A 22358-nucleotide genomic window follows, 5' to 3' on the forward strand; every position below is an offset into this window, starting at 1 on the left:
GCATAGTATGCCCAGAGCCTTATCTCCTGGGATATATTCTAGATCTTGTCTAGTGCCTTCATTTGATCTTCTCCCCAGAAGCCCTCAGATATACCTAGAGGTGTCCTCTCCATCCCCGAGATGGTTTTAAGAATCAACCACGCTGACACGGACTTCACCATACTGTTAAAACTGCCTGTTAGTGCTTCTTTGACCCCTCATTGGACTTGAAGGCAGCAACAGTGTTGTGGCTGCCCGCCCAGATATGCAGGCATCTCATTACCTCCCAATAGCATGCCCCAGGTGTATGATATGCTAGATAAGAGGATCTTGTGGATGTAATTGGAGTTACTAATCACCTGGCCTTAAGATAAAGCTCCCTCTGGATTTGCTGGGTGGGGCCGAGCTAATCGCGTGCTCAAAGCCAGTCAGACATGACAGAAGTTAGAGGTGCCAACTCTGACAAAACTCTGACCACCTTGACGGCTCAGGTGGAAATGGCTGTGTGCAAAAATGATGCTATGGTGAATTCCGTCCTTCAGCTATTTGAGAGTAGAGCAGGGCTTTTCCCTGGAGCACCATGATATGATGTGAGAGCCAGCTGCAGGGCTCACAGTGGCGGCAGCAGATCACTCCTGTAATCTAAAGTGTTTTACTGCATCTTAAGACCAGCAGAATCATTTCCTTAATTACATCTACTCTATCATGTTCATGGGGTGTGATGGTTAATATTGACTGTCAACTTGTCAGGGTCCAGAATTATTAAAGAGACCACGCCATGGCCGTGTATGTGAAGCAGTTTCTAGATGCACTGACCTGGGAAGACCCACCCTAACTGTGAACAGCCCATCCCACATGCTGGATCTCAGGCTGAATGAAAAGGAAAAAGAGAGCCGAGCACCGAAATCTCTCGCAGCGTCCTGGCTGCAGGCACAATGTGATTACTAAGGTAGTTGGCCAGCAAGCCCCAGACCCTGCCTGAATCCTCGCACCCAACATTGGGATTACAGGTGCATGCCAGCATCCCCAGAAGTTTTACAGTGGGTGCTGGGCATCACCATGCTTGCATGACAAGAGCTTCTACAGCTCCTTATTTATACTCCTCATGAGTGACCTAGAGAGAAATGAAGAATTTATTTTCCTCGGTGTAGTAGAAAATAGGGTTTTTTAAGAAGCATTGACGTAATCCATATAAGCAATGTATTTCGTGCTCAGTGAATTGTTGAAGTTTGGAACTGAGGCAGGAAAAGGACTATGCCTTGCATGGGACAGATCAACAAATCTTGATGAGGAGGAGATGAACTCACTTCATCTGGCACCGGAAGTAGTTTTAAATCCTTCATGCACTGCAGGCATTGAGGACAGAAATAACATGTATAATTGTAGTTGCTGTCCTTAGGGCACTGGGTGTCCATGGGTGTATGTGTTGATCAAACAAGCATTTCTGCGTATAGAGAATTCTAAACAATAACATGTAATATATGTATGTAAGTTTGAATATAAAAAAGTGTAACATTTGTTTCTTGTATGTGTATATATACATACAATTTTTGTGTTTTCTATGTGCCAGATATGAAGAACATAGTTTAAAAATTACATCCAAGATCTTCATAAGAAAAATGTAACCTTTATAAATTTTCATCTTAAGCTTCATCTTAGGTGTTTGTTCCTGTAATAAAATGACCAAATGCAACTTGGGGAGGAAAGGGTCATAATCCTTCATGGAGGGAAGTCAGAGCAGAAACTCAAGGCAGGAACCTGGAGGCAGGAGCTGACACAGAAGCCATGGAGCAATGCTGCTTACTGGCTTGCTCCTTTTGGCTCACTCAGCCGGCTTTCTTATAGAACCAGTAGCCCCAGGATGGTACCACCTGTAATGAGCTGGACCCTCCCACATCAGTAATCAGGAAAATGCACTACAGGCTTGCCCAGAGGTCAATCTGATGGAGGCATTTTCTCCACTGAGATTCCTCCACCCAGACGACTCTAGCTTGTGTCAAGTTAACATCAAACTAGCCAGCACACATTTCTTTGAAAACGCACCTCTGCGAAATTTTTAAAAGACTTCTGATTCCATTAAAGATGGAGTGAGTCTTGTTCCGACACCTCTTTCACAACAACACGCTAGGCATAACACAGCACACAGGCAGCAAACACCCAAGGGGGAAGAAGGTGGCAGCTGCTCAGACTGAGGACCCGAGTCACTAATCCTCTAGTTTCCTCTTGAGATCCCATGCTAGAGAAGTTCTAACCTCAGTTCACAAAAACAAGGCTCAGGAAAGCCCATTGCCCCCTAACTCTCAGTCAAATAACACTTACAACCATGCTCCCTCTCCCATGATCTCAGTAGGACCAAGAGCCGAGCTGACATTCCACCCTCTCCCAGGAAGCAGGCAGTACCCAGTGCGCTTCTCTAAGGGCATCCCCCTGTGGGAGTCTCAGGGCCGTACCTCCTGCTCGGTTGGGTGGGAAGCTAGTGGGCTCTGATATCTTTGCAGAGGGAAGGTCAGGAGGGACAGAGGAGTGGAAGCCTTGCCCTCAGCTGATAGCAATAAGTCTTGATGAGAGGAGACAGTGTGAGGTGTTAACACCCACTGTGATTCACTGCTGTGCCCTGCACCTCCCTGCTTCCTTCATTCACAATCAGGAAGTAGGAGAAAGGAGGGAGAAGGGACTGGCTGGCACTCTTCTTGCCTCTTGTCTGTAATCACTAAGGCCCAGGTGCTGCGCCTCCACCTCTCCCTACAGCAGCTTCACTCCAGGCAAGATGGCAGAATGAACCAGGGCTCTGCTTTTCTTAGGCTGTGTCTATGTTCAACCTCTGACCCTGGCAGTACACCTCAACTGCTAAAAAACAGATTATAAGATCCACTGTCTTGCCGGGCGGTGGTGGCGCACGCCTTTAATCCCAGCACTCGGGAGGCAGAGGCAGGCGGATCTCTGTGAGTTCGAGACCAGCCTGGTCTACAAGAGCTAGTTCCAGGACAGGCTCCACAACTGCAGAGAAACCCTGTCTCGAAAAACCAAAAAAAAAAAATCCACTGTCTAATCAGAGTACCCCAAATGCACTGGAGTGCACACCCCCACCAAGATGAATGTTAGACCCTAGATCAGAGGTCTTAAAGTAGCATGAGAGCTTGCTTAGCATGAGAGCTTATATATAGCCACTGGCAAATGTTTCCACATGCACTACTAATTTATTTCATTCTTTATTACTTCCCTTTTTCTTACTAAATGCGATTCTCTTTTGGAATGACTAATGTTATGTGCACTACAGTTATTTCTTTTGTGCACTTTTCGTATATTTTGATTACTTTGCAGGTCAAAAAGTTTACAGTTCTTTTGCCCCAAGCATTCTCTCTACAGACACTTCTTCTCCACGTGTCATTATTTGTAACCATGCAAACAACTTAGAAGTTCTTTTTCAAAAGTTGGCACAAACATGATGCTCTCTCTATCCATTAGGGGAAACCTAGTGGCCATGCAAAGGACCAGGCAGCGCTGGCTATGTGACTATGGAATTGTCCCTGTGAATGTTAAAGATAAGAGCAAGGAGAATGGAGCATTCCACAGTGTCTTTAAAAAAAAAAATAGCTTATTAATCCATGTATGCAAAGGACACATCCCTCCAAAAGGCTGGACCCACTCCACTCCACGTCCCTAGCAAAAATGGTAAAAGAGGTGAAATTCTCTTTTTCTAATAAAAATGTATCAAATACGTTAAAATATAGGGTTAGAACCAAGTCCTTGCTGATGACTTTGGAGATGGTGTGGGGTAGAGTAAGTGATTTTTGAAGGCAGATCCAGAGACTATCCGGGCTGAACTAAATGGATGAGCTGCAAACAGCATTGGCATTCTGCACTATGGGAATCTCAGTGGGGGACTCACGTCCTCGGTCTCAAAGGAGAAGGACTTGAGCGGAGAGCTCAAAAATAGTCCAACAATGATGGCTGAAAATGTCTTAAGTTTGACAAAAATTATACACCTATAGAGTCGAGTAGTTGATCAAACCCCAAGTAGGAGAAACAAGAAGAAATCTGTACAAGCACAGTGTATCAGAGTCAGACTAGACTATGACTGAGCTTTACAGACTAAAGACAGGAAAAACAACACCGTTCCCAGTAAAATTTTACATAGAGAAAGTAATGTTTGATTTTTGTTGTTTCCTTTTACTTATTTATTTGAATGAATTTATTCTTTCAAAATTATGTTATCACACATATCTATATGTTTATACTACATATCCTTCCAACTAAGCTCCTTTTATTCCTAACAAAGCTCCCTCATAAATTTAAATGACAGCAGATTTCTCGTCTAAGACCAGAGGCAAGAGCAAAGATAGATGCTCTTCAGTTGCTGAAAGAAGCCGCCTCTGCCAAATGAAACTGTACATGACGGACAGAATTCGCACTGCCAATTGCAAATTCTCTCTGCCGTGAAAAGAGCCCTTAAAAGTGAGGAAATCAAGGACACCAGAGAAGACTTAAGAGGATGTGTTTCAGGCACATGCATTTTAAGAGACTGGCCCTGCCTTGCGGGTCCCTGGACTCCTGACTCACGGCCTAGGCTGTGGTGCCAGAGCGCTCCTGTGAGCCAACTCCTGCTGTGGGTGGGATGTCTTCAGATGCCCAGAGCTCTGGAAGACCAAATGAAGTGAGTCAGAGTCAGGGATCTTCAACAGCACCGGGTTCTTCTATTGGCTACTGGAGAGGGAGGAAAGGAAGTATTCGAGCACACACATGCTACAACACACATGTGGAGGCATTGGTCTGCCCTTCCCCCTTGTTTAGTTGTTTACTGCCTCACTGCGTGTACGTGCCTGGGGAGAACAGGGACCAACCTTGGGTGTCATTCTTCAGGAGCCGCCAACCTCGTCTGTCAAAACAGACCTGGAATTGGCCAAGACAGTGCGGCAAGCTGGCCAGGGAGCCCAGAGATCCTCCTGGCTCTGCTTCCCCAGTGTTGGGATTCCAAGCAGTTGGCATCATACCTGGCTTTCCTACATGAGTTCTGGGGATCCAACTCAGGTTCTCATGCGTGCGTAGTAAGTACAGCGAGCTAACTCCCCGTCACCGCCTTCTTTTAAGTCAAAGAACACAGGTCAACATGTTTGACGGGCTCCTGACTCTCAGAACCTGACTACACTCCTCCATGCCAGCTTGATAAACTTGCACATGAGCCCTAAGGTCTGCAGCTGTCACTGGTGGTGTGGGAAGGGAGGCAGAGAGGAGAGGCAGAGTCACGGCCATGCCTTCCACCAGAGATGTGTGGAGCAGCCGAGTCCCTCTCCTTCTCTTCCAGCTTTGATGTTGTCAATTTCATTCTTTTGATTTTCAGCCATTCTAGTAGATGAGTATGGCGAGGTTTTAATTTGATTTACCTCTGGCGAACAAAGTTTACTATCTTTTCAGGTGCTCGTTCCCATTTGTGCGCCACGTGCCGTAAAATGGTGACTGACAGCTTTTCCAGTTTCTCTAACTGAATCACTTATTTTTGTTATTGAGTGCTGGGTGCTCTTTACATATTGTTAACTCTAGAGCTTTGTCACACAGACAGGTGGATGCATTTCTCCCAGTCTTCTATTTGTATTTCATCTTCCCAACGCCATCCTCCACAGAGCAAATGCTGTCAATTTCACCCGGTCTGTCTTTTTACAGGAATCACTTCCGTTCAGTTGTATCTAATCTCTTTTAAAAGATTGCACTCTTAGGACTGTGAGAGGCTCCATGGGAAAAGAGTACTTCTTGTGTAGGCATGGGGACATCAGTTCAAATATCAGTGCCCATCTAGAAAGCCAGCCTGTAACTCCACACACCTGTACTCCACACTGTGTGAGGCAGGGACAGTTCACTGGAGCAGGCTGAAGTAGAACATTGGGAACGCCGAGACAGGAGGGTCAAGAGTTCAAGGATGGCCTGGGCTACATAGCAATATCCTAACACACACACACACACAACCACACACTGGGGGGGAGAGAGCAGATAGTCAAGACATGGCTGGTCTACCTGTCAATGCCCTACTGTGATAGTAGCAAATTTCCACAAGCACAGTTGATTCAGACAACGTGTGTTCATTATCACTCCATTCTGGAGGGCAGACCGTCCAACAAGCTTCTCTGAGTGCTGTGTGGGCAGGGCTGTTCCCTTCTGGTTGCTCTGCGGGGAAGCATCTGCTGCTAGGAATGCTCCCACCCTTATTCCTTGGCTCAAGTCCCTTTCCTGGACACCCAGGCTTCTGTTCCCATTGCTGCACCTCCCAGGACTCCTGCCTGTTTTCCCTCATAAAGACCCACGGAAGCTTTACAAGTTGGCTTCCTCCTCCAGGTCCCTTAGTCATCTTTGCAAAGCCCTCTTTGCCATGAAAGGTAAGATCTCAGGTTTCAGGAATTAGGACAAGATGACCTTCTGACAGAGGGAGCATTATTTTGCCTAATATAGTCTCGAAAAATAATGGGAAAAATCTTAGTGATCTCAGGTTGATGTTTTATTAATTTGACAAACATAGAAATGATCTTCAGTGAGATGGATCAGTGAGGAAAGCATACCCACAAGCAACATTAGAGTTTGGATCCCCAAAACCCAACCCAGCTAGAGCAAGCTAACTAGCAGAAGCAATGAGCTCTGGGGTCATCTGAGAGACCCTGCCTCACTATAAGGCAAAGAGTGTTTGGTGAAGATACCAGACATCAACTTTAGGCCTCCTGTGCGTACACACATGCATACGTATACACATACATGTGACACCATGCACACAAACACACAAGAAGAAGAGAACCACAGTTTCCCACTGGTTGCCCTCTGACCCCTATGTGTGCACTGTGGCAAACATGTGCTCCCCTTCCCAGAACACACCCCAAAAAATAAAATATTTAAAAACTGTAAAGTTAAATGTATATGTTTAACATAGAACACCATACATAACACCACGCCTTGGTATTTATACAAGAGAAACACAAACATATTACCATAAAAAAAGACTTGAATACAAACCTTACTACAGCTTTATTTGAAAAGCTAAAATTTGCATGATTGCGATACCATCCACAGATGAACACAGAAACAAACTGTGATAAGGCCATTCACACAATGCAACTCCCTAGTGATAAAACAGGGTACTGAGCAGATGCATCTCACGATAACTGTCCTGAGTGGAAAAGACCAGCTACCCGCCCCCGCCCCCGCCCTCAAACGTAGACTTCAAGACAACACTTCTATAAAACAAAGTAACCTGTGGTGGCAGAAAGCATATAAAGATCATCTGGGTTGGTAGAAGGGGGACAATCAGGGAGGGACAAAGAGGGACTAAAGGGAACAATTAACAAACAGCAATTAACTAACTGGAGTTTCTCAAGTGAGTGTCAAAACTTGCAGTCTGTGTGGTTTCCTTGTACCAATTATGTATCAATAGTTAAGAGCCAGGAGGGCTGAGAAGACTGCTCAGTCTGTGCAGTGCCATAAACAGAAGGGCCTGAGTTTGAATCCCTGGCACCCACATCAAAAACTGGGTGAGGGCCGGGCGGTGGTGGCGCACGCCTTTAATCCCAGCACTCGGGAGGCAGAGGCAGGCGGATCTCTGTGAGTTCGAGGCCAGCCTGGTCTACAAGAGCTAGTTCCGGGACAGGCACCAAAGCTACAGAGAAACCCTGTCTCGAAAAAACAAACAACAACAACAAAAAAACAAAACAAAAAACAAACAAAAAAAAACTGGGTGAGGATCCCAGGGCAGGGGAGCAGAACAGGGGGAATCTCTGTAGCTCACTGACCAGCTACCAAATCTATGAGTTCCAGGTTCAGTGAGAGCTCTTATCTCAAAAAGAAGGGTGGATAGCTGGGCCCTCACCTTTAATCCTGGCACTTAGGGAGGCAGAGGCAGGAGACTCTGAGTTGGAGGACAGTCTGGTCAACATAGTAAGTTTCAGGACAGCCAAGGCTACATAGTGAGACTGTGTCTCAAAAAACAAAACACAAGCTGGGCGGTGGTGGTGCACGCCTTTAATCCCAGCACTTGGGAGGCAGAGGCAGGCGGATCTCTGTGAGTTCGAGCGAGACCTGCCTGGTCTACAGAGCTAGTTCCAGGAAAGGCTCCAAAGCTACAGAGAAACCCTGTCTCGAAAAACCAAAAAAAAAAAAAAAAAAAAACCCCAAAATAAAAAAAACCCCCAGAAGAAACATGAAAAAGTCACCTACATTAATACCTGCCCTTCACACATAGAGATGCATGCACACTCTCACACATGCACATCTGACGTGCAAATGTATTCATAAATACATACACTAAATAGAGCACACATTCACACACACGCACACACACACGGGGGGGGGGAGAGGAAGAGATGGCGAAAAGAACTGAAAACCTTTGACTTGGCAATCTGAAGGTCACTAGCTCCAGCAAGCTGACCTTGTGCTTGAGGGGACAGGAAGCAACTCAATGCCTGCTATTTAGGAACCATCAAGAACAAGATGACTCCAAAGGACCCAGACCTGAGATTAAGGATAGCATCCTTTAAGATGTAACCTTTTATCCCATCTTCATTGAGTGTCTACTCTATGTTCTTAGGGCATACAAAGATGGAGTTCAGAGAGCAGGAACGGGTAGGGGGACTGTAATCCAGATATGTCAGCATTGCAATAAAGCCTCATAGCTAAACTCTGGGTAGAAGTGCCTGAAAGGGGCTGGAGAGACGACTCAACAGTTAAGAGCACTGGCTGCTCTTCCAGACATCCCACCAACTACATGATGGCTCATGACCATCTATAATGAGATCTGATGCTCTCTTCCATAATGCAGGCACACACGCAGACAGAGCACTCGTACATACAAATAAATAGTATTTTTGAAAAGTGAATGAAAATTTGAATTTTGGAAGCCTAGCTGTAGATGATTATGAAAAGCACACTTTAAGGGAAGTAGAAAACAAACTACTGTGTGGGAAGGTGGCCTTTAAAAGAACAGCCACTCTTAGGACAAAAGAGTCCTAATAAAGAATAAAGTCCCAGGGGCTGGAGAAATGGCTCAGAGGTTAAGAGCATTGCCTGCTCTTCCAAAGGTCCTGAGTTCAATTCCCAGCCACCACATGGTGGCTCACAACCATCTGTGATGGGGTCTGGTGCCCTCTTCTGGCCTGCAGGCATACACACAGACAGAATATTGTGTACATAATAAATAAATATTTAAAAAAAAAAAAAAGAATAAAGTCCCAGGAAGATGTGACAGCGCTGAGCTGGTCTCTCCTGACCGAGGGAAGGCTGAAGCATGTGCATTGATAATGATAGGGTTGAAAGAGGAAACGGACAAATCCTCACTCGGCATTCCTCGTAGCAGAGGGGAAACTAGCAAGGTCCCCGGGGATTTACGTAGAGCCGACAGGCTTCCTCTAATGAGCGGTTAGCAAGCGCCGCAGTGAGCTACCATACACGTCATTCTCAGACACCTCTGGGCTTTTATGAAATTAGGCTTCGCACCATCCAGTAGAACCAGTTTCAACTAGTTTGAGAATATCTGTACCAGACAGGCAACATCTCAGGCCGTGGCATAATTAAATAAAAATCAGAAACCAAAAAAGATGACTAAAATAGTCTTCTAATAAACCTTGAGTGAATAGGAAATCATAACGGGAATTAGGAAAACAATAGACTTGCCGAGTTCATTGAAATATCTCATGTTACAGATACTGGGTTGTTGGGGTGGGGAGATGACTCTGTGGGTAAGGGTGCTTGCTGCTCAGGCATGAGGTTGTGAGTTTGAATCCCAAGCACCGTATATATCATCTGTACAACTGAAATTGCTGTTTGGAGGGCACATCGGGTCCCCCAATACTGACATCTTTGAAAAGAGGAAGTGGTAGATGAGGAAGTGTGGAGATTAAATGTCACCATGTTTGGAGTTGAGAAGAGGAGAGACATGGTGAGATTCACATTGGCTGAGGGGAGGTGTGTCTCCAGTGCCATCTGGAGAGAGAGAGGCGCTGTGATGCTGAGGTGGGAGAGCGGAAGGGCTGGAGCCTGCCCCTGGCAGCCACTCTTACCTCCGTGAAGTCATGTTCTCAGCTCAGCTCTGCAAAAACTCACGAGAGCTCAGTGTTCGTCAAAGGAAAACAGCCAAACTCTGGACCTTGTCTCTGAGGCAGTGTGCTGCCCAAGAAGAGGGTGGAGAGCCTGCCTTTTAAAAAACATCCCAATCTGATCCTCTCTCCTACCTAGAACATTCTGAGCCTCAGTGTCAAAAAAAATATTTCTTGCCTCTCTATTGCTGAGAGTTAATACCTTTTATTCTGTTTATTTCTATTTATGTACTATTAACTTGTGCTAAGAATTACAAGGTTTTTGAACATATCTATAGTAAGGAGTTTAGATTGCAACAGATGAGTGTATTGTGTGTGCGTGCGTGCGTGCATGTATGCAGCCAGATGAGGATGTCCAGTGTCCTATTGTTCTGTCCTACTTACTCCGTTAAGACAAGGACTCTCCCTGATCCTGGGTCTTTTATGTCAGTGCCAGGAGCCCAAACTTGGGTTTCCATAGCCATCACCTTAGCTCCAGGTGGAATTGTCTTAAACGTATGTGTTCAGGGGCTAGGGAGATAGCTTCGTTGGTGAAGTGCTGCCCTTCAGGCTTGATGGCCTGAGTTCAAGTCTAATGCCTGTAAAGAATTGAGCATGGTGCATGCATTTACAATCCCAACGGTGGCGCTGCAGAAACAGGCATTTACCAGATGGCCAGACTCGCGGAGTCAGTGAGTCCAAGGTCAAAAAGGGTAGAAGGTGTTGGAGGGAAGGCCTCTGTGGATAACCTGACTCCACATACAGGTGCACAGGCATGCATTACACACACACACGTACACGTGCACGCACGCATCCTGGGGAAAGCATGCTTGGGAAAGGTACAGAATTTAAGCAGCTCTTACTAGACTCGGGAACAAGTGCCTGTGCCATTCCCAGCCTGAGGGAATGATGGAAACTGATGGCTGAATGCCGAGTACAGTGTAACCTCACACCCGAGGCTACTGCATGTACTAGGGTATGCTAGCAGACATGTCTAACGTTAAACATCACCATACGATGCCATCTAGAAATTTAACCATGTAGTACAGTTACAGTTTTTAAAAGAATCACACACATACACACACCTCATGTTTTAAGTAACTCTACAGTTTTGGGTTAGGTTGCGTTCACTGCATGTGGACCACATGAAGGCTGCAGGTTGGATATGCTTGATACCGGCTTCACCCCTGCGGGAAAGGAGCCAGACCCCAAAAGACTATTGCAGAATCTGTCAATGTCAAACTCCAGGGAAGATTAATCAAGACTAACAGAAATCAGATCCCTGACCCTGAGAGGACAGGGAGGAGGAGAATATTGACTGGAAAGGGGCAGAGGTTTTTAGGGGGAAGTAGATCTTTGTAGGTGGATACCTTTTTCATAGCTCAGGTCTGTACCCTTTAAAAGGATGCATGGGAATTCATGGCTTAGAGAATGGGTTAAGAAATGTATAAGCTGGGCATGGTGGCAATGGATTTAGTCTTAGTACTCACTAGAGGAAGAGGCAGGTGGATCTCTGTGTCTGAGGCTAGCCTGATCTACAAAGGGAGTTCCAAGTCAGCCAGGCTATATAAAGAGACCCTGTCTTTAAAGGGGAGTGGGGGTGTAGTTAGAGAGCAGGGAAGATGGTTTAGTTGATAAAGTGCCAACCTTGTACAGATTAGAGCCTAAGTTTGATTCTCCAGTACCACAAAAAAAGGCCAAATGTAGTTGGCAAAAAGCCAAGCAGATCCATGAAGCTCACAGGCCAGCTGGCCTAGCCTACTTGGTGAAGCTCTAGGCCACTGAGAGACCCTGCCTCAAACATAAAGCCAAGCAATGACACCTCTGTGTGGGTCCCAGATGTAATGCACGCGCACACACACACACATACACACACACACACACACACATACACTTCAATGAGAGAGACAGAGTCAGAGAGAGGAGAGAGAAAATGCTGCAAACTTTCTGCCAAATTCTCTTTCTTCTTGTTCTACGCTGCCTTGCTCACACATACCCTCCCATGTCTGTAGTCTCAATAGTTCTCAAGGCTTCTTTTGTTTTCTTCTTTTCCCCCTCTAGCTATGCGAACTTAAGAAACAATGCTAAATGTAAGAGCATCTGCTGTAAGCCACTGGGCTATACAAGAACAAACAGAACCTCCGGTAGACATGTATTAATCTGTTTCTTCTTGCTGGCTACCCCACACAGAAGGCTGCTTCTCACTCTGACTCAGATGGCATGCTCATGCTTACTTAAACTGTTGGGCCTTTTGGTGGTTTTGTTTTAACTTGTATGACATTTTCTCCCCATTGTTCAGGTTTGGCTTTGTTCCTTGTTTACCTTTTCTTTTTTCATCTTTGTGTGTATGTGTGCATATAGGAGTATGTGTGTGTTAGTATGTGTATACGTGTGATATATGTATGTTTATGTATTTGTATACTCATGTTTATGTGCATATGAATGTGTGTATGTGTGTATGTTCATGTTTGTATTGTGTATGAGTGTGTGTGTGTGCAGTAATTGTTCATGTTTATGTATTTGTGTGCTCATGTTTGGGGGTAGGGTATGTATATACCACAGTAAGCATTAGGAAGTCAGGGGACAACCTTGGGTTTCAGTCCTCAATTTCTACCTTGAGACCAGGTCTCTCTTATTCATTGCTGCCTACACCAAGCTAGCTAGTCTTTGAGCTTCTAGATATTCTTCTGCTTCTGCCACTCACCTTGTCATAGGCGTGCTGGGTTAACAGGTTTAAGCTATTTTGCCTGGCCTTTTTTTTTTTTTTTTTTTGGTTTTTCGAGACAGGGTTTCTCTGTGGCTTTGGAGCCTGTCCTGGAACTAGCTCTGTAGACCAGGCTGGTCTCGAACTCACAGAGATCCGCCTGCCTCTGCCTCCCGAGTGCTGGGATTAAAGGCATGCGCCACCATTGCCCTGCTTGCCTGGCTTTTATATTGGTCCCAGAGATCCGAACTAGGGGGTTGTCAGACTTGCATGGCAGGCTCTGCTCACTGAGCCATCTCCTCAGCCCTGCATGCTTGTTTTCTGTGTTAATGCAAAGTAGCATTTCATGCTTCCCTTCCTTCCCAGGGCTATGCAGGAAATGATGAAGGCTACTTCCTTCAGATAAAGGCATGCATGATGGTGTAAGTATGTGCGCTGAGGTCCTGGAGACTTTTCTCTGATTCTTCTCCTTTGTCCTTCTAGACTCCAGAGTCGGATGCACCCCCTCCAGGGGAAGGTGAGAGTGAAGATAACCAATTCCACCCACCCCCTGCAGACTCAGAGGAACAGGAATGGCGCCAGGAAGTAGACCCTGAGGATTTTGAGACACTGTCCCACAAGAGTGAAAGTCGATCAGACACAAAAACAGACCCCTTTGAGAGTGCTTCTGAAGCGGAGTCCCTGCCTGGTGACCTCACAGGTGGACTCTGCAGCTCTCCACATGGCCTCTCTGCAGGTAGAGAAGCAGGCTGGGCATGCCCCGATGGCTCAGCAGGTAGATTTCCTCAAGGACAGCGTTTGGCTTGTGTTGAAGGGACAGAGGAAGACCTGGACTTGCTCTCAGGCTTAAAGGAAGCTTCTCACCACAGTAGACTGCGCGCGCCAGCGGCTGCCACTGCTGAAAAGCAGAATGGAGAAAGTCTCTGCGACTGTGTGACCAGCTTGGTGGGGAAGTCAGTGCCAGTGGCAGAGCCCTTCTTACAGAGTGCCACCAACAGCAGCGGTCTCCGACTGCAAAAGGCCAGGTCTAGGGGCTTTCTGGATGTCCCTATGGTCTGGCCCTGCTTTCTTGAACACTGTAAACTCGGTCAGAGCTGGCCACACATCCACAGCCGGACTGGGGCAGCAGAGCGACCTCATATAGGCCCGCAGGACAATGAATTCCCTCTGTGGATCAGGACAAAGAAGGGGCCTGCCCCCAGGCCCACAGTGGGCGCAGATGTACTCTGGGCTCATTCCTGCTTGGATGTTGCCTGCCAGCCACGACTGGGCACACTTTGTCTCGTAGACACCAACTGTCATCATAGTGTCCCAGAAAACCTTGGTGCCGATGGCAAGACACCCCAAAGATACCTCTGCCAGCGCAAGAAGACTCTGGCTAGGGCTCATTCTATAGCAGCATTTCCTTTGGCTTGCCTTAAGGAGCCTTTGAAGTGGAAATGTGTAACATTTGAGCCCTACCTAAGGGAAGGAACAGAACTAGAACCCGGTCACCCCATAATTCCTAACACCCTCTCCCCTGGGCCCACCCAGTTGTCTTATTCACCTTCCACTGCTCCAAGCAGAGCTCCTCCTTCTCAGGGTGAGCACAAGCTGAGTGACTGTAGCTTTAAAAGGGCATCTCAAGACACACCCTGTGTAGGCCTCCCACTGGAAAACCAGGTAGAACAGGCTTCTAGGTCATGCCCAGACCCTTCCCACCTTACTTCAGAACTGCTGAAGCTTGGCAGCCAAGAGGAAGTGCCTGGACCAGCTGAATGCAAGCCAGGACACAGCCCAGAAAGCAGCCTTGTGGAGCCTGAAGGTGTACACCCTGGTGATGCTATCGGTAAACAAAGGTGCCTGCAAAACATCCTTGCCAAGACAGGAAGCCAGACCAAGACCTACTCATCAAAGTGCGTTCTCAATGAGGAGAGAAAGCCGCCTGATAGGGCCTTCCCCTTCCCACATTGTTGCAGCCATGGTGAGATAGCTGTGTGGAACAAAAGGCTCGTGGTTTCCCCAGAAGTGAATGATAGCGCCTACGCCCCAAAGCGCACCCTGCGATCAAGCGTAATTGATGCTTCAGATGCGGCAGAAGAGGCAGCGGTTCTAGGCCCCCAATGCAGGGGAAATGCGTTGCAGAGCCTTTTGGATTTCTCAACAGTTGAAAGAACTTACTGCCGCCCTGGGGATGAGTGTGCGCAGGGAACCAGGGATGGCCGGGAGCCTTTCCCTTCTGGCCAGCAGCAGGTGCCCAAAGTACATGGGGCCTGTAAGCACAGCTGCAAACTCATTATGATAGCAGTCAAGCAAGAACGCAAACAGACCTCCACAAGGAAGGCCAGCTATCGTCTAGAATCACAGTTCCATGATTTCCCGGAGGAAAGACCTCAGTCTCTACAAGGTACAGGCACCACAGCTTATGAGTCTCCCAGGGCCCCAGAAATGCCTATGTATGGCAGTGAGCGTGAACTGCAAGGATGCCCCACAGCAGGGCCGGAAGATGGTGCTCCTCAGCTGCTGGCCCAAGGCATAGAGTTTGTGAGTGCTCTGGTCCCCAGGACTGCTTCAGATGACACCCTGAGCTCAGAAGATACTCTGGAGGAGAAGCAGCTTGGAGAAACCTCGCGCCTGGAGTCTGAGTGTGTACACTCTGGCTTGGGCATCCATCCCGAGGGGAGCCAGGAGTCACCCAGCCCAGAACTCAGACAAGGAGAGCGTACTACAGACGTTGCCGAGGATGCAGAAGTCTCCAGTGCATGGGTTGGCGAAATAGAGGTCCCCCATTCAGGAGTCCTGGCTTCTGCCCAAGTCGCAACGCAGCAGTTCCAGGGACTTTGCAGCCAGCTTCAGCGGGGTGCACAAGAGTCAGGGCAGTGCCCTGCCTTTCTCCAGATGACCCCTTTAAGGACTGACGGGTCCTGGTCTGGGGAAAGCTCCAGAGGGGACATACTCTGCAGCCCGGTCTTGGCCTCAGAGGGCCTGAACCCGGCTTGCCCCAGCCCCGAGGAAGGTGTGCTCCAGAGTCCATGGTTTGCAGCCTGCCGGGTGGAGCTGCCTCTGCACCACGTGCACCAGAGGAGGTCTCTGGAGACCCATTCTGTTGGTGCACAGCAAGAGATTCAAGAGGGGACACTAGGGGACCTCAGCGGCGAAGGACCTTCCCCAGAAAACGGCAACGTCAAGAGAATAAAAACAGAGAGCAAGATCAGGGCAAGGCTGGCCTTAGCCCATAAGACGTTTACCAATTTTTTTGAGGCCAAAGCCACAGAGAAAGCAAATGCTGGCTCTGTCAAAGGCGAGAAAGAGAAGCGCAGACGAGGCCAGAGTTCTTGGCGCACATTTCTGAGAAGCAAGGATGTGGAAGGCTCCAAACGGCCCTCTTTAGGGAGTGGTGTTCCGGGACCAGACTTTCCAGAACTCCTCCGCTCTTCCCCACCAGCAACCAGAGGCCACCGTGAAGAGTGGACAGTTAGCACGGACAGCCGCGTGTGTGTGGAGTCCTGGACACCCTTACAGCCTCCTGCAACTCCACCTTCCGGCTGTCTGGCTTCTCCGGAACACCGGAGGAAAAGTGAACCAACCATAAAACGCACTGCTACCCAGGAAAGCAGTAGGTACCTCTCTTCTGGGATCTTCCCAGAGCCGCCCTGGCTGACTTCCCCCAACAGCCCTCGAGCCCAGCACACTGGCATCGGTTGTACACACCCCTGCAGCTCTGCCTGCCACTTAGCCTATGAAAACCAAGGCATGCCCTGCAGACCCACAAGCCCCAAGCCCACGAGTCCCATGCCTGGGGCTCAGAGGGTGGATCTCTGCCTTGGGGGCCGGACTAGTGCAGCCTCCATGGTCTCTCTTAGAAGCTACAGGGAGGCTAACACATGTTCAGAGGACTCGGATAGGCCCAAGAGCAAGGCCAGGGCAAGCCTCTTACTTTCCCTGCAAACGCTACACCAGAACGGCCAGAAGGAAGACAGCGCAATTGTGTGCCAGTGTCACCACAGCCTGGGCACAGCACCCTTCCTCAGGGACCTTCCTGGGAGTGAGGTAAGTGAGCTGTTGGTGGCAACAACTCTTTCTTTACCTCTTAAGGCAAGTGGAGGGATGTTCCCTTGGGTTAGTGTTGTCATGGTTTTAAAATGTATTTATTTATTTAGTGCATGTGTATCTCTGTGTGTGTGTGTCTATGTCTCTGTGTGTGTCAGTGTGTCTCCATGTGTGTGTCTGTGTGTCTGTATGTTTCCATATGTGTGTGTGTCTCTGTGTGTGTCTCTGTGTGTGTCTCCATATGTGTGTATGTCTGTATGTATGTGTCTGTGTGTATGTCTGTGTGTGTATGTGTCTGTGCGTCTGTGTGGAGCAGGGCATGCTTCATATCAAAGGACCACCAGCTCTCTCCTTCCACAATGTTCAGGGATGGAATTCAGGGGGTCAGTTGTGACTGCAAGTGCATCAAGACGCTGAGCCATCTCCTCTGCCCTTTAGACTTACGGTATTGACACAGGGTCTCACGTAGCTCAGCCTGGCCATGGTCTTGCTGTGTTGCCAAGGATGGTTTTGAGCTCCCGACTCTCCTACCCTTACTTTCCAAGTGTTAAGGTTACAGGTATGAACCACCATGCCCGGTTTTATAGGGTGCTGAGCATGAACCCAAGGCTTCATGCATGCTAGCCAAGCACTCTACCAACTAAGCTACATCCTTAACACCCCTTGTATTAGATTTAAAGTAAAACTGAAAAATATTCAAGTATGAAAAGACAGTGTCAGTAGGCCTGGAGGGATGGCTCAGCTGTTAAAGGCTAGGCTCACAACCAAAAAAATATAGGATGGTGTAAGGGAACTTCACTAATCTCGAATACAAAACATAATACAACATTATAAAGCTTCAGGAGAAAAACACAGAGAACCCGATCTGGAAGGTGGTTTAAAACCCTCATTTGCAGCTTGCGTGTCCAACAGCAGAATAATACCCTATGAAACAAATAAGGCTCAAAACTCAACAGTGAGAATACAATAAGTATGTCAAGTTTCAATTGCTTTGTAGTTCTAGAACATGGCTATACACACAAATGAGACAGCTTGAGGATGGCACCCAAGTTTATATTCAAAGCTGGATCAGTGAGATGTCTCAGAGGTTAAGAGCACTTGCTGCTCTTGCATGAGACCTGTGGTGTCAGTTCCCAGCGCCCTCAAGAGGTTCACAACCCCCTATAACTCCAGCTCTGGGGGATCCAAAGCCCTCTGCTGCCCTCCAAGGGTACCTGCATGGATGTGTGTAAACACACATAAGTACAAATAAAATGAATAGTAAGCACAGAACTCGCTGGTGTCCTGGCCGGCTCACACCGCTTGGAGGTCATTCATTCAGTGTCTTTGGTGCCCCTTTGTGCTGGGACTGCCTGAGGCCAGATACAGAATTTTCCATTTGAGACACAGCATCAAGACTCAAAATCTTTTAGGTTTTGTATCTTTTTGGATGTTGGTTTCACATGAGGGATGATCAGTGTATATCTCCACAGCTTCTGTTGTATACCATGGACAGAGGCATGTAATGACTATCATAACCAAGACACAAACTCCTTGCCCTTGGGCTAACCTCCTTTATGCTCATATCCTTGTAACCTGGATGAACTACTTTCAAGCACTAGTCTATGATTAAATTTCAAAAATGTTACTTTTTTGAGATTGACTTCTTGTACTCAACCCTTCTCATGTATTCCCACATATATGCACACATGAATATGCATTCATATATACATAGATGCATGTACCCCACACACAGTTGGAAAGAAGAGTTGCCAAACTATAGGGTGGTGGGTTTTTGAGGATAGCAACAGGCCTTGAGAGACCTGGGATCTGATCATCCTGCAGACAAGAGGTTTGCTGTGACTGTGCAGATAGGCGAGAGGAACTGAGGAAAAGCTTGAAGGTCCCTTGTGAGGGAAGGGGGAGGGGTCGTTGTGCTATAGGAAGTGGGTCCAGGGTCAGGCAACCATCAGACTAGAATGAAAGACAGCGTGTTTTATGGTTCCCAACTGAGTCAGGTGTTTGGAGGGTTCCGGTGACATTTCTAGATAAGGGACATCTGGAGGAGGAATGATGGAATTAGACAGGGTGTGACTTACGCCACATGACTGTGGTCAACCTGCCTCTGGGCCTGGGGTGAGGTGTGTGTCATTTTGTGTTGCTTTTCATCTCCTGGGGTTAAGGCTCTGCTGCCTGGAACCCATGTTTTTAGAGAGGCATGTTCCCTGCCTGTGTGACCTAGCAGAGGGGCTGTGTCATTTCACAGTATCACCATCAGTCAATGAGAAATGTTGTGCTCCCTGCCCTTGTCAGTGTGTGAAAATGCCATTGTAATCAACATACCATGGTAGTCAACATGCCATCATAGTCAACATGCATTGTAATCAACATGTCATGGTAGTCAGCATGCCATGGTAGTCAACATGTCATCATAGTCAACGTGCATTGTAATCAACATGTCATGGTAGTCAGCATACCATGCCATCATAGTCAACATGCCATGGTAGTCAACATGCCATGGTAGTCAACATGCCATGGTAGTCAACATGCCATGGTAGTCAACATGCCATGGTAGTCAGCATGCCATGGTAGTCAGCATGCCATCGTAGTCAGCATGCCATGGTAGTCAGCATGCCATGGTAGTCAGCATGCCATGGTAGTCAGCATGCCATGCCATGGTAGTCAGCATGCCATGCCATTGTAGTCAGCATGCCATGCCATGGTAGTCAGCATGCCATGCCATGGTAGTCAGCATGCCATCGTAGTCAGCCAACATGCCATTGTAACCAACATGCCATCACAGTCAACATGCATTGTAATAATCAACATGCAGTAATGTTTCATTTTGCTCTTAATGTACCTGTCACTAGGACTAGGCTGCTGGACTTTCTTCTTCTCTCTTATTTACCATACATCTACCTTTCTTTTTGTTGCTGTTTTGTTTTTGTTTTCGGAGAGAGACCTTCTCTGTGTAGTTCTGGTTGTTCTGGAATTCCCTCTATAGACCAGGCTGGCCTCGAACTCACAGAGATCTGCCTGCCTCTGCTTTTCAAGTGCTGGGATTAAAGACATGCATCACATCCAGCTACAGCTTCTTTAGTAAAATATCTCTGTATGTGTGTTGCGCATTTTCTAGTTTCATTATTGTTGTCCACACAGTTGAGTTTCTAAAATGCCAATATTTATTCAAGTCTTATATGTGATTTTCGACTGTTTCTCTCTGTCTGCAGTTGGTCAAGTTGTCTTCCTAACCAGATCTCATACAGCAGACTTTTTCAAGGAAGGGGGAGAGTTATGTAATTCTATGTCAATTAAACACATTTTTTAAAAAAAAAGCAAGCCCAGGGGGGCAGATAAAACTTTTCATTTTGAGGCAGTCCAACTTTAGGTTTTGGGGCAATCATGTAAAATAGGTCATGTTTTTAGTGTAATGTCTAAGGATGCTTAACCATCCCTGAGTACCCCCCAAAGGTTTGTTTCCTGTGCTTCCTTCCATTCTTGCATTGAAGTTTATCATTAATTTTTATTTTTGTGTTTTATTGTCCTGGATTACATAGTGCAGCCTTCACACAAGTGCATAAGGTACATTGAGGATGTTGCACCATCCTTGTCCTGCTCTCCCCCTTTCCCTTGTCTCCCTCCCAGTAGTCCCCACTGTCCCCTAAACAGCTTCATGTCTACCTTCATGTCATCTGCTCATATGTGATTTTTATAAACCTATATAAAATCTAGACCCCACAGGAAAGAACATATGTAACTTTTGTCTGTACTGATTTAATTCCATTGTGCATGCAGACCACATTTTCTTTATCCAGTCCTCGGTTGAAGGACACAGTTTGGTCCCTAATTTAACTTTTGTGAAGAGTGTGTCAATAAACATTGATGTAGAGGTATCTCTGCTATATGTTTACTTGGAATCTTTTGAGTCTGGTAGGATAAATGTAAATGGAGACTTGTTTGTTTATTTCCCAGCTGCCCAGACCAGAATAATACACAGAAACTATATTAATTACAACACTGACCAATAGCTTAGGCATATTTTTAGCTAACTGTTACATCTTAAATTAACCCATAATTCATGTCTCGTTATCCACGTGGGTTGGTATCTTTCATCAGTGAGGCATTCTCATCTTGCCACCTCTACGTCTGAGTGGTGATTACAGACTGAGTCTTCCCTCTTCCCAGAATTCTCCTATTCTGGTTACCCCACCTATACTTTCTGCCTGGCTACTACTGGCCAATCAGTGTTTTATTAAACCAATACAAGTGACAAGTCTTTACAGGGTACAAGACCATTGCCCTACGGTAGATAGAGCTATTTTGAGTTTCTGAATGAACCTCCATACTAATTTCTGTATTTTGAAAAAAATTTGTTAAGGTGTGAGATTTAGGAAGAAGTTTATTTCTCTGCCTGTAGGTAGTCAATTGCTCCAGCACTGAAATGTTTGCAACATTAGCAACAGGTCTTGAATAGTGCATATGGGGCGCAACTCATATGTCTTTATTCTGTTGCATTGACCTGTATTCATCATGTCCCCAGTTCTACCGTGTCCTAATGAATGTCATTGAATAATATTTTAAAAACTAGTAAATTAATTGATAACACTCTTTCTCAAAATAATTTTATTCTAGTTTCTTTCCATTTCCATATAAAATTTAGAAACTCTTAACTTTACTTACAAATGGCTTTGCTCAGGCTGTGATAGGAATGAAATTAAGCAGTGTGTGAATTGGGACATAACTGGAATCTTTACCATGCTGAATTTTCTAATTGATAAAATGATGTCTCCATTTATTCAGATCTTCTTTGCTATTTCAGTGTTTTATAGTTTTTAATTTTGGTAAAGTTTAGTTTGATTTATTCATACACATTTCATAATTTTGAAGTGGTTATAACTGGCATTATATCTTAAATTTTGGGCTATACATATTAATTGTTGATATATAGAAATATAACAACCTGTGCATTCAATTTGTATCCCATGTCATCTACAAAAAAAGGAGACAGCCGGGCGGTGGTGGCGCACGCCTTTAATCCCAGCACTTGGGAGGCAGAGGCAGACGGATCTCTGAGTTCGAGACCATCCTGGTCTACAAGAGCTAGTTCCAGGACAGACTCCAAAACCACAGAGAAACCCTGTCTCGAAAAACCAAAAAAAAAAAAAAAAAAAAAAAAAAAAAAAAAAAAAAAGAGACAGATTCATTATTTTTTTCTTCAGTGGATAGAAGGGTCAATGCTGTGTTAAGTAAAATGATGGGAACAAGAAGGTTTGCCCCTAGTCACAAAAGAGACCAATTTTTCAATAACAGCCATGCTTGCTGTAGGATTTTGTAGATAACCTTCATTATAGTTAAGGACCACCCCTCTTTTCCTAGTTCATTCAGAATTTTATTTTCAAACTTGTGTATGTGTTGTATTTTTGTTAGTTCTCCTCTATTGATCTTGAGATTTCTCTTTGACCTATTAAAATGTATACAATCCTGAGTTTTTAAATACTGACCTTCCATTTGAGTACTAAGTACATTCCATCTAGTTGTGACATACAATTTTTTTTTACAAAACAAAGTATTTAATTGGGGATGGCTTATAATTCAGAGATTTACTCCAGTATCGTCATGGCAGGTGG

At 46.1% G+C, this 22358-nt stretch overlaps 1 protein-coding gene across 3 annotated transcripts in view; it reads left to right on the forward strand.

Annotated features, from left to right (window-relative positions):
• The window catches only part of Arhgef4 (Rho guanine nucleotide exchange factor 4), a 146862-nt gene that overhangs the window by 35094 nt on the left and 89410 nt on the right, over window positions 1-22358 (forward strand). For all 3 annotated transcript variants that reach the window (XM_057751204.1, XM_057751206.1, XM_057751205.1), the window contains exon 2: window positions 13207-16752. In XM_057751204.1, the coding sequence (XP_057607187.1) occupies window positions 13207-16752 (3546 nt within the window). The remainder of the gene's footprint in view (window positions 1-13206; window positions 16753-22358) is intronic.

This window comes from Chionomys nivalis, chromosome 19 (genome assembly GCF_950005125.1).
Source record: "Chionomys nivalis chromosome 19, mChiNiv1.1, whole genome shotgun sequence".
NCBI classification, from domain to species: domain Eukaryota; kingdom Metazoa; phylum Chordata; class Mammalia; order Rodentia; family Cricetidae; genus Chionomys; species Chionomys nivalis.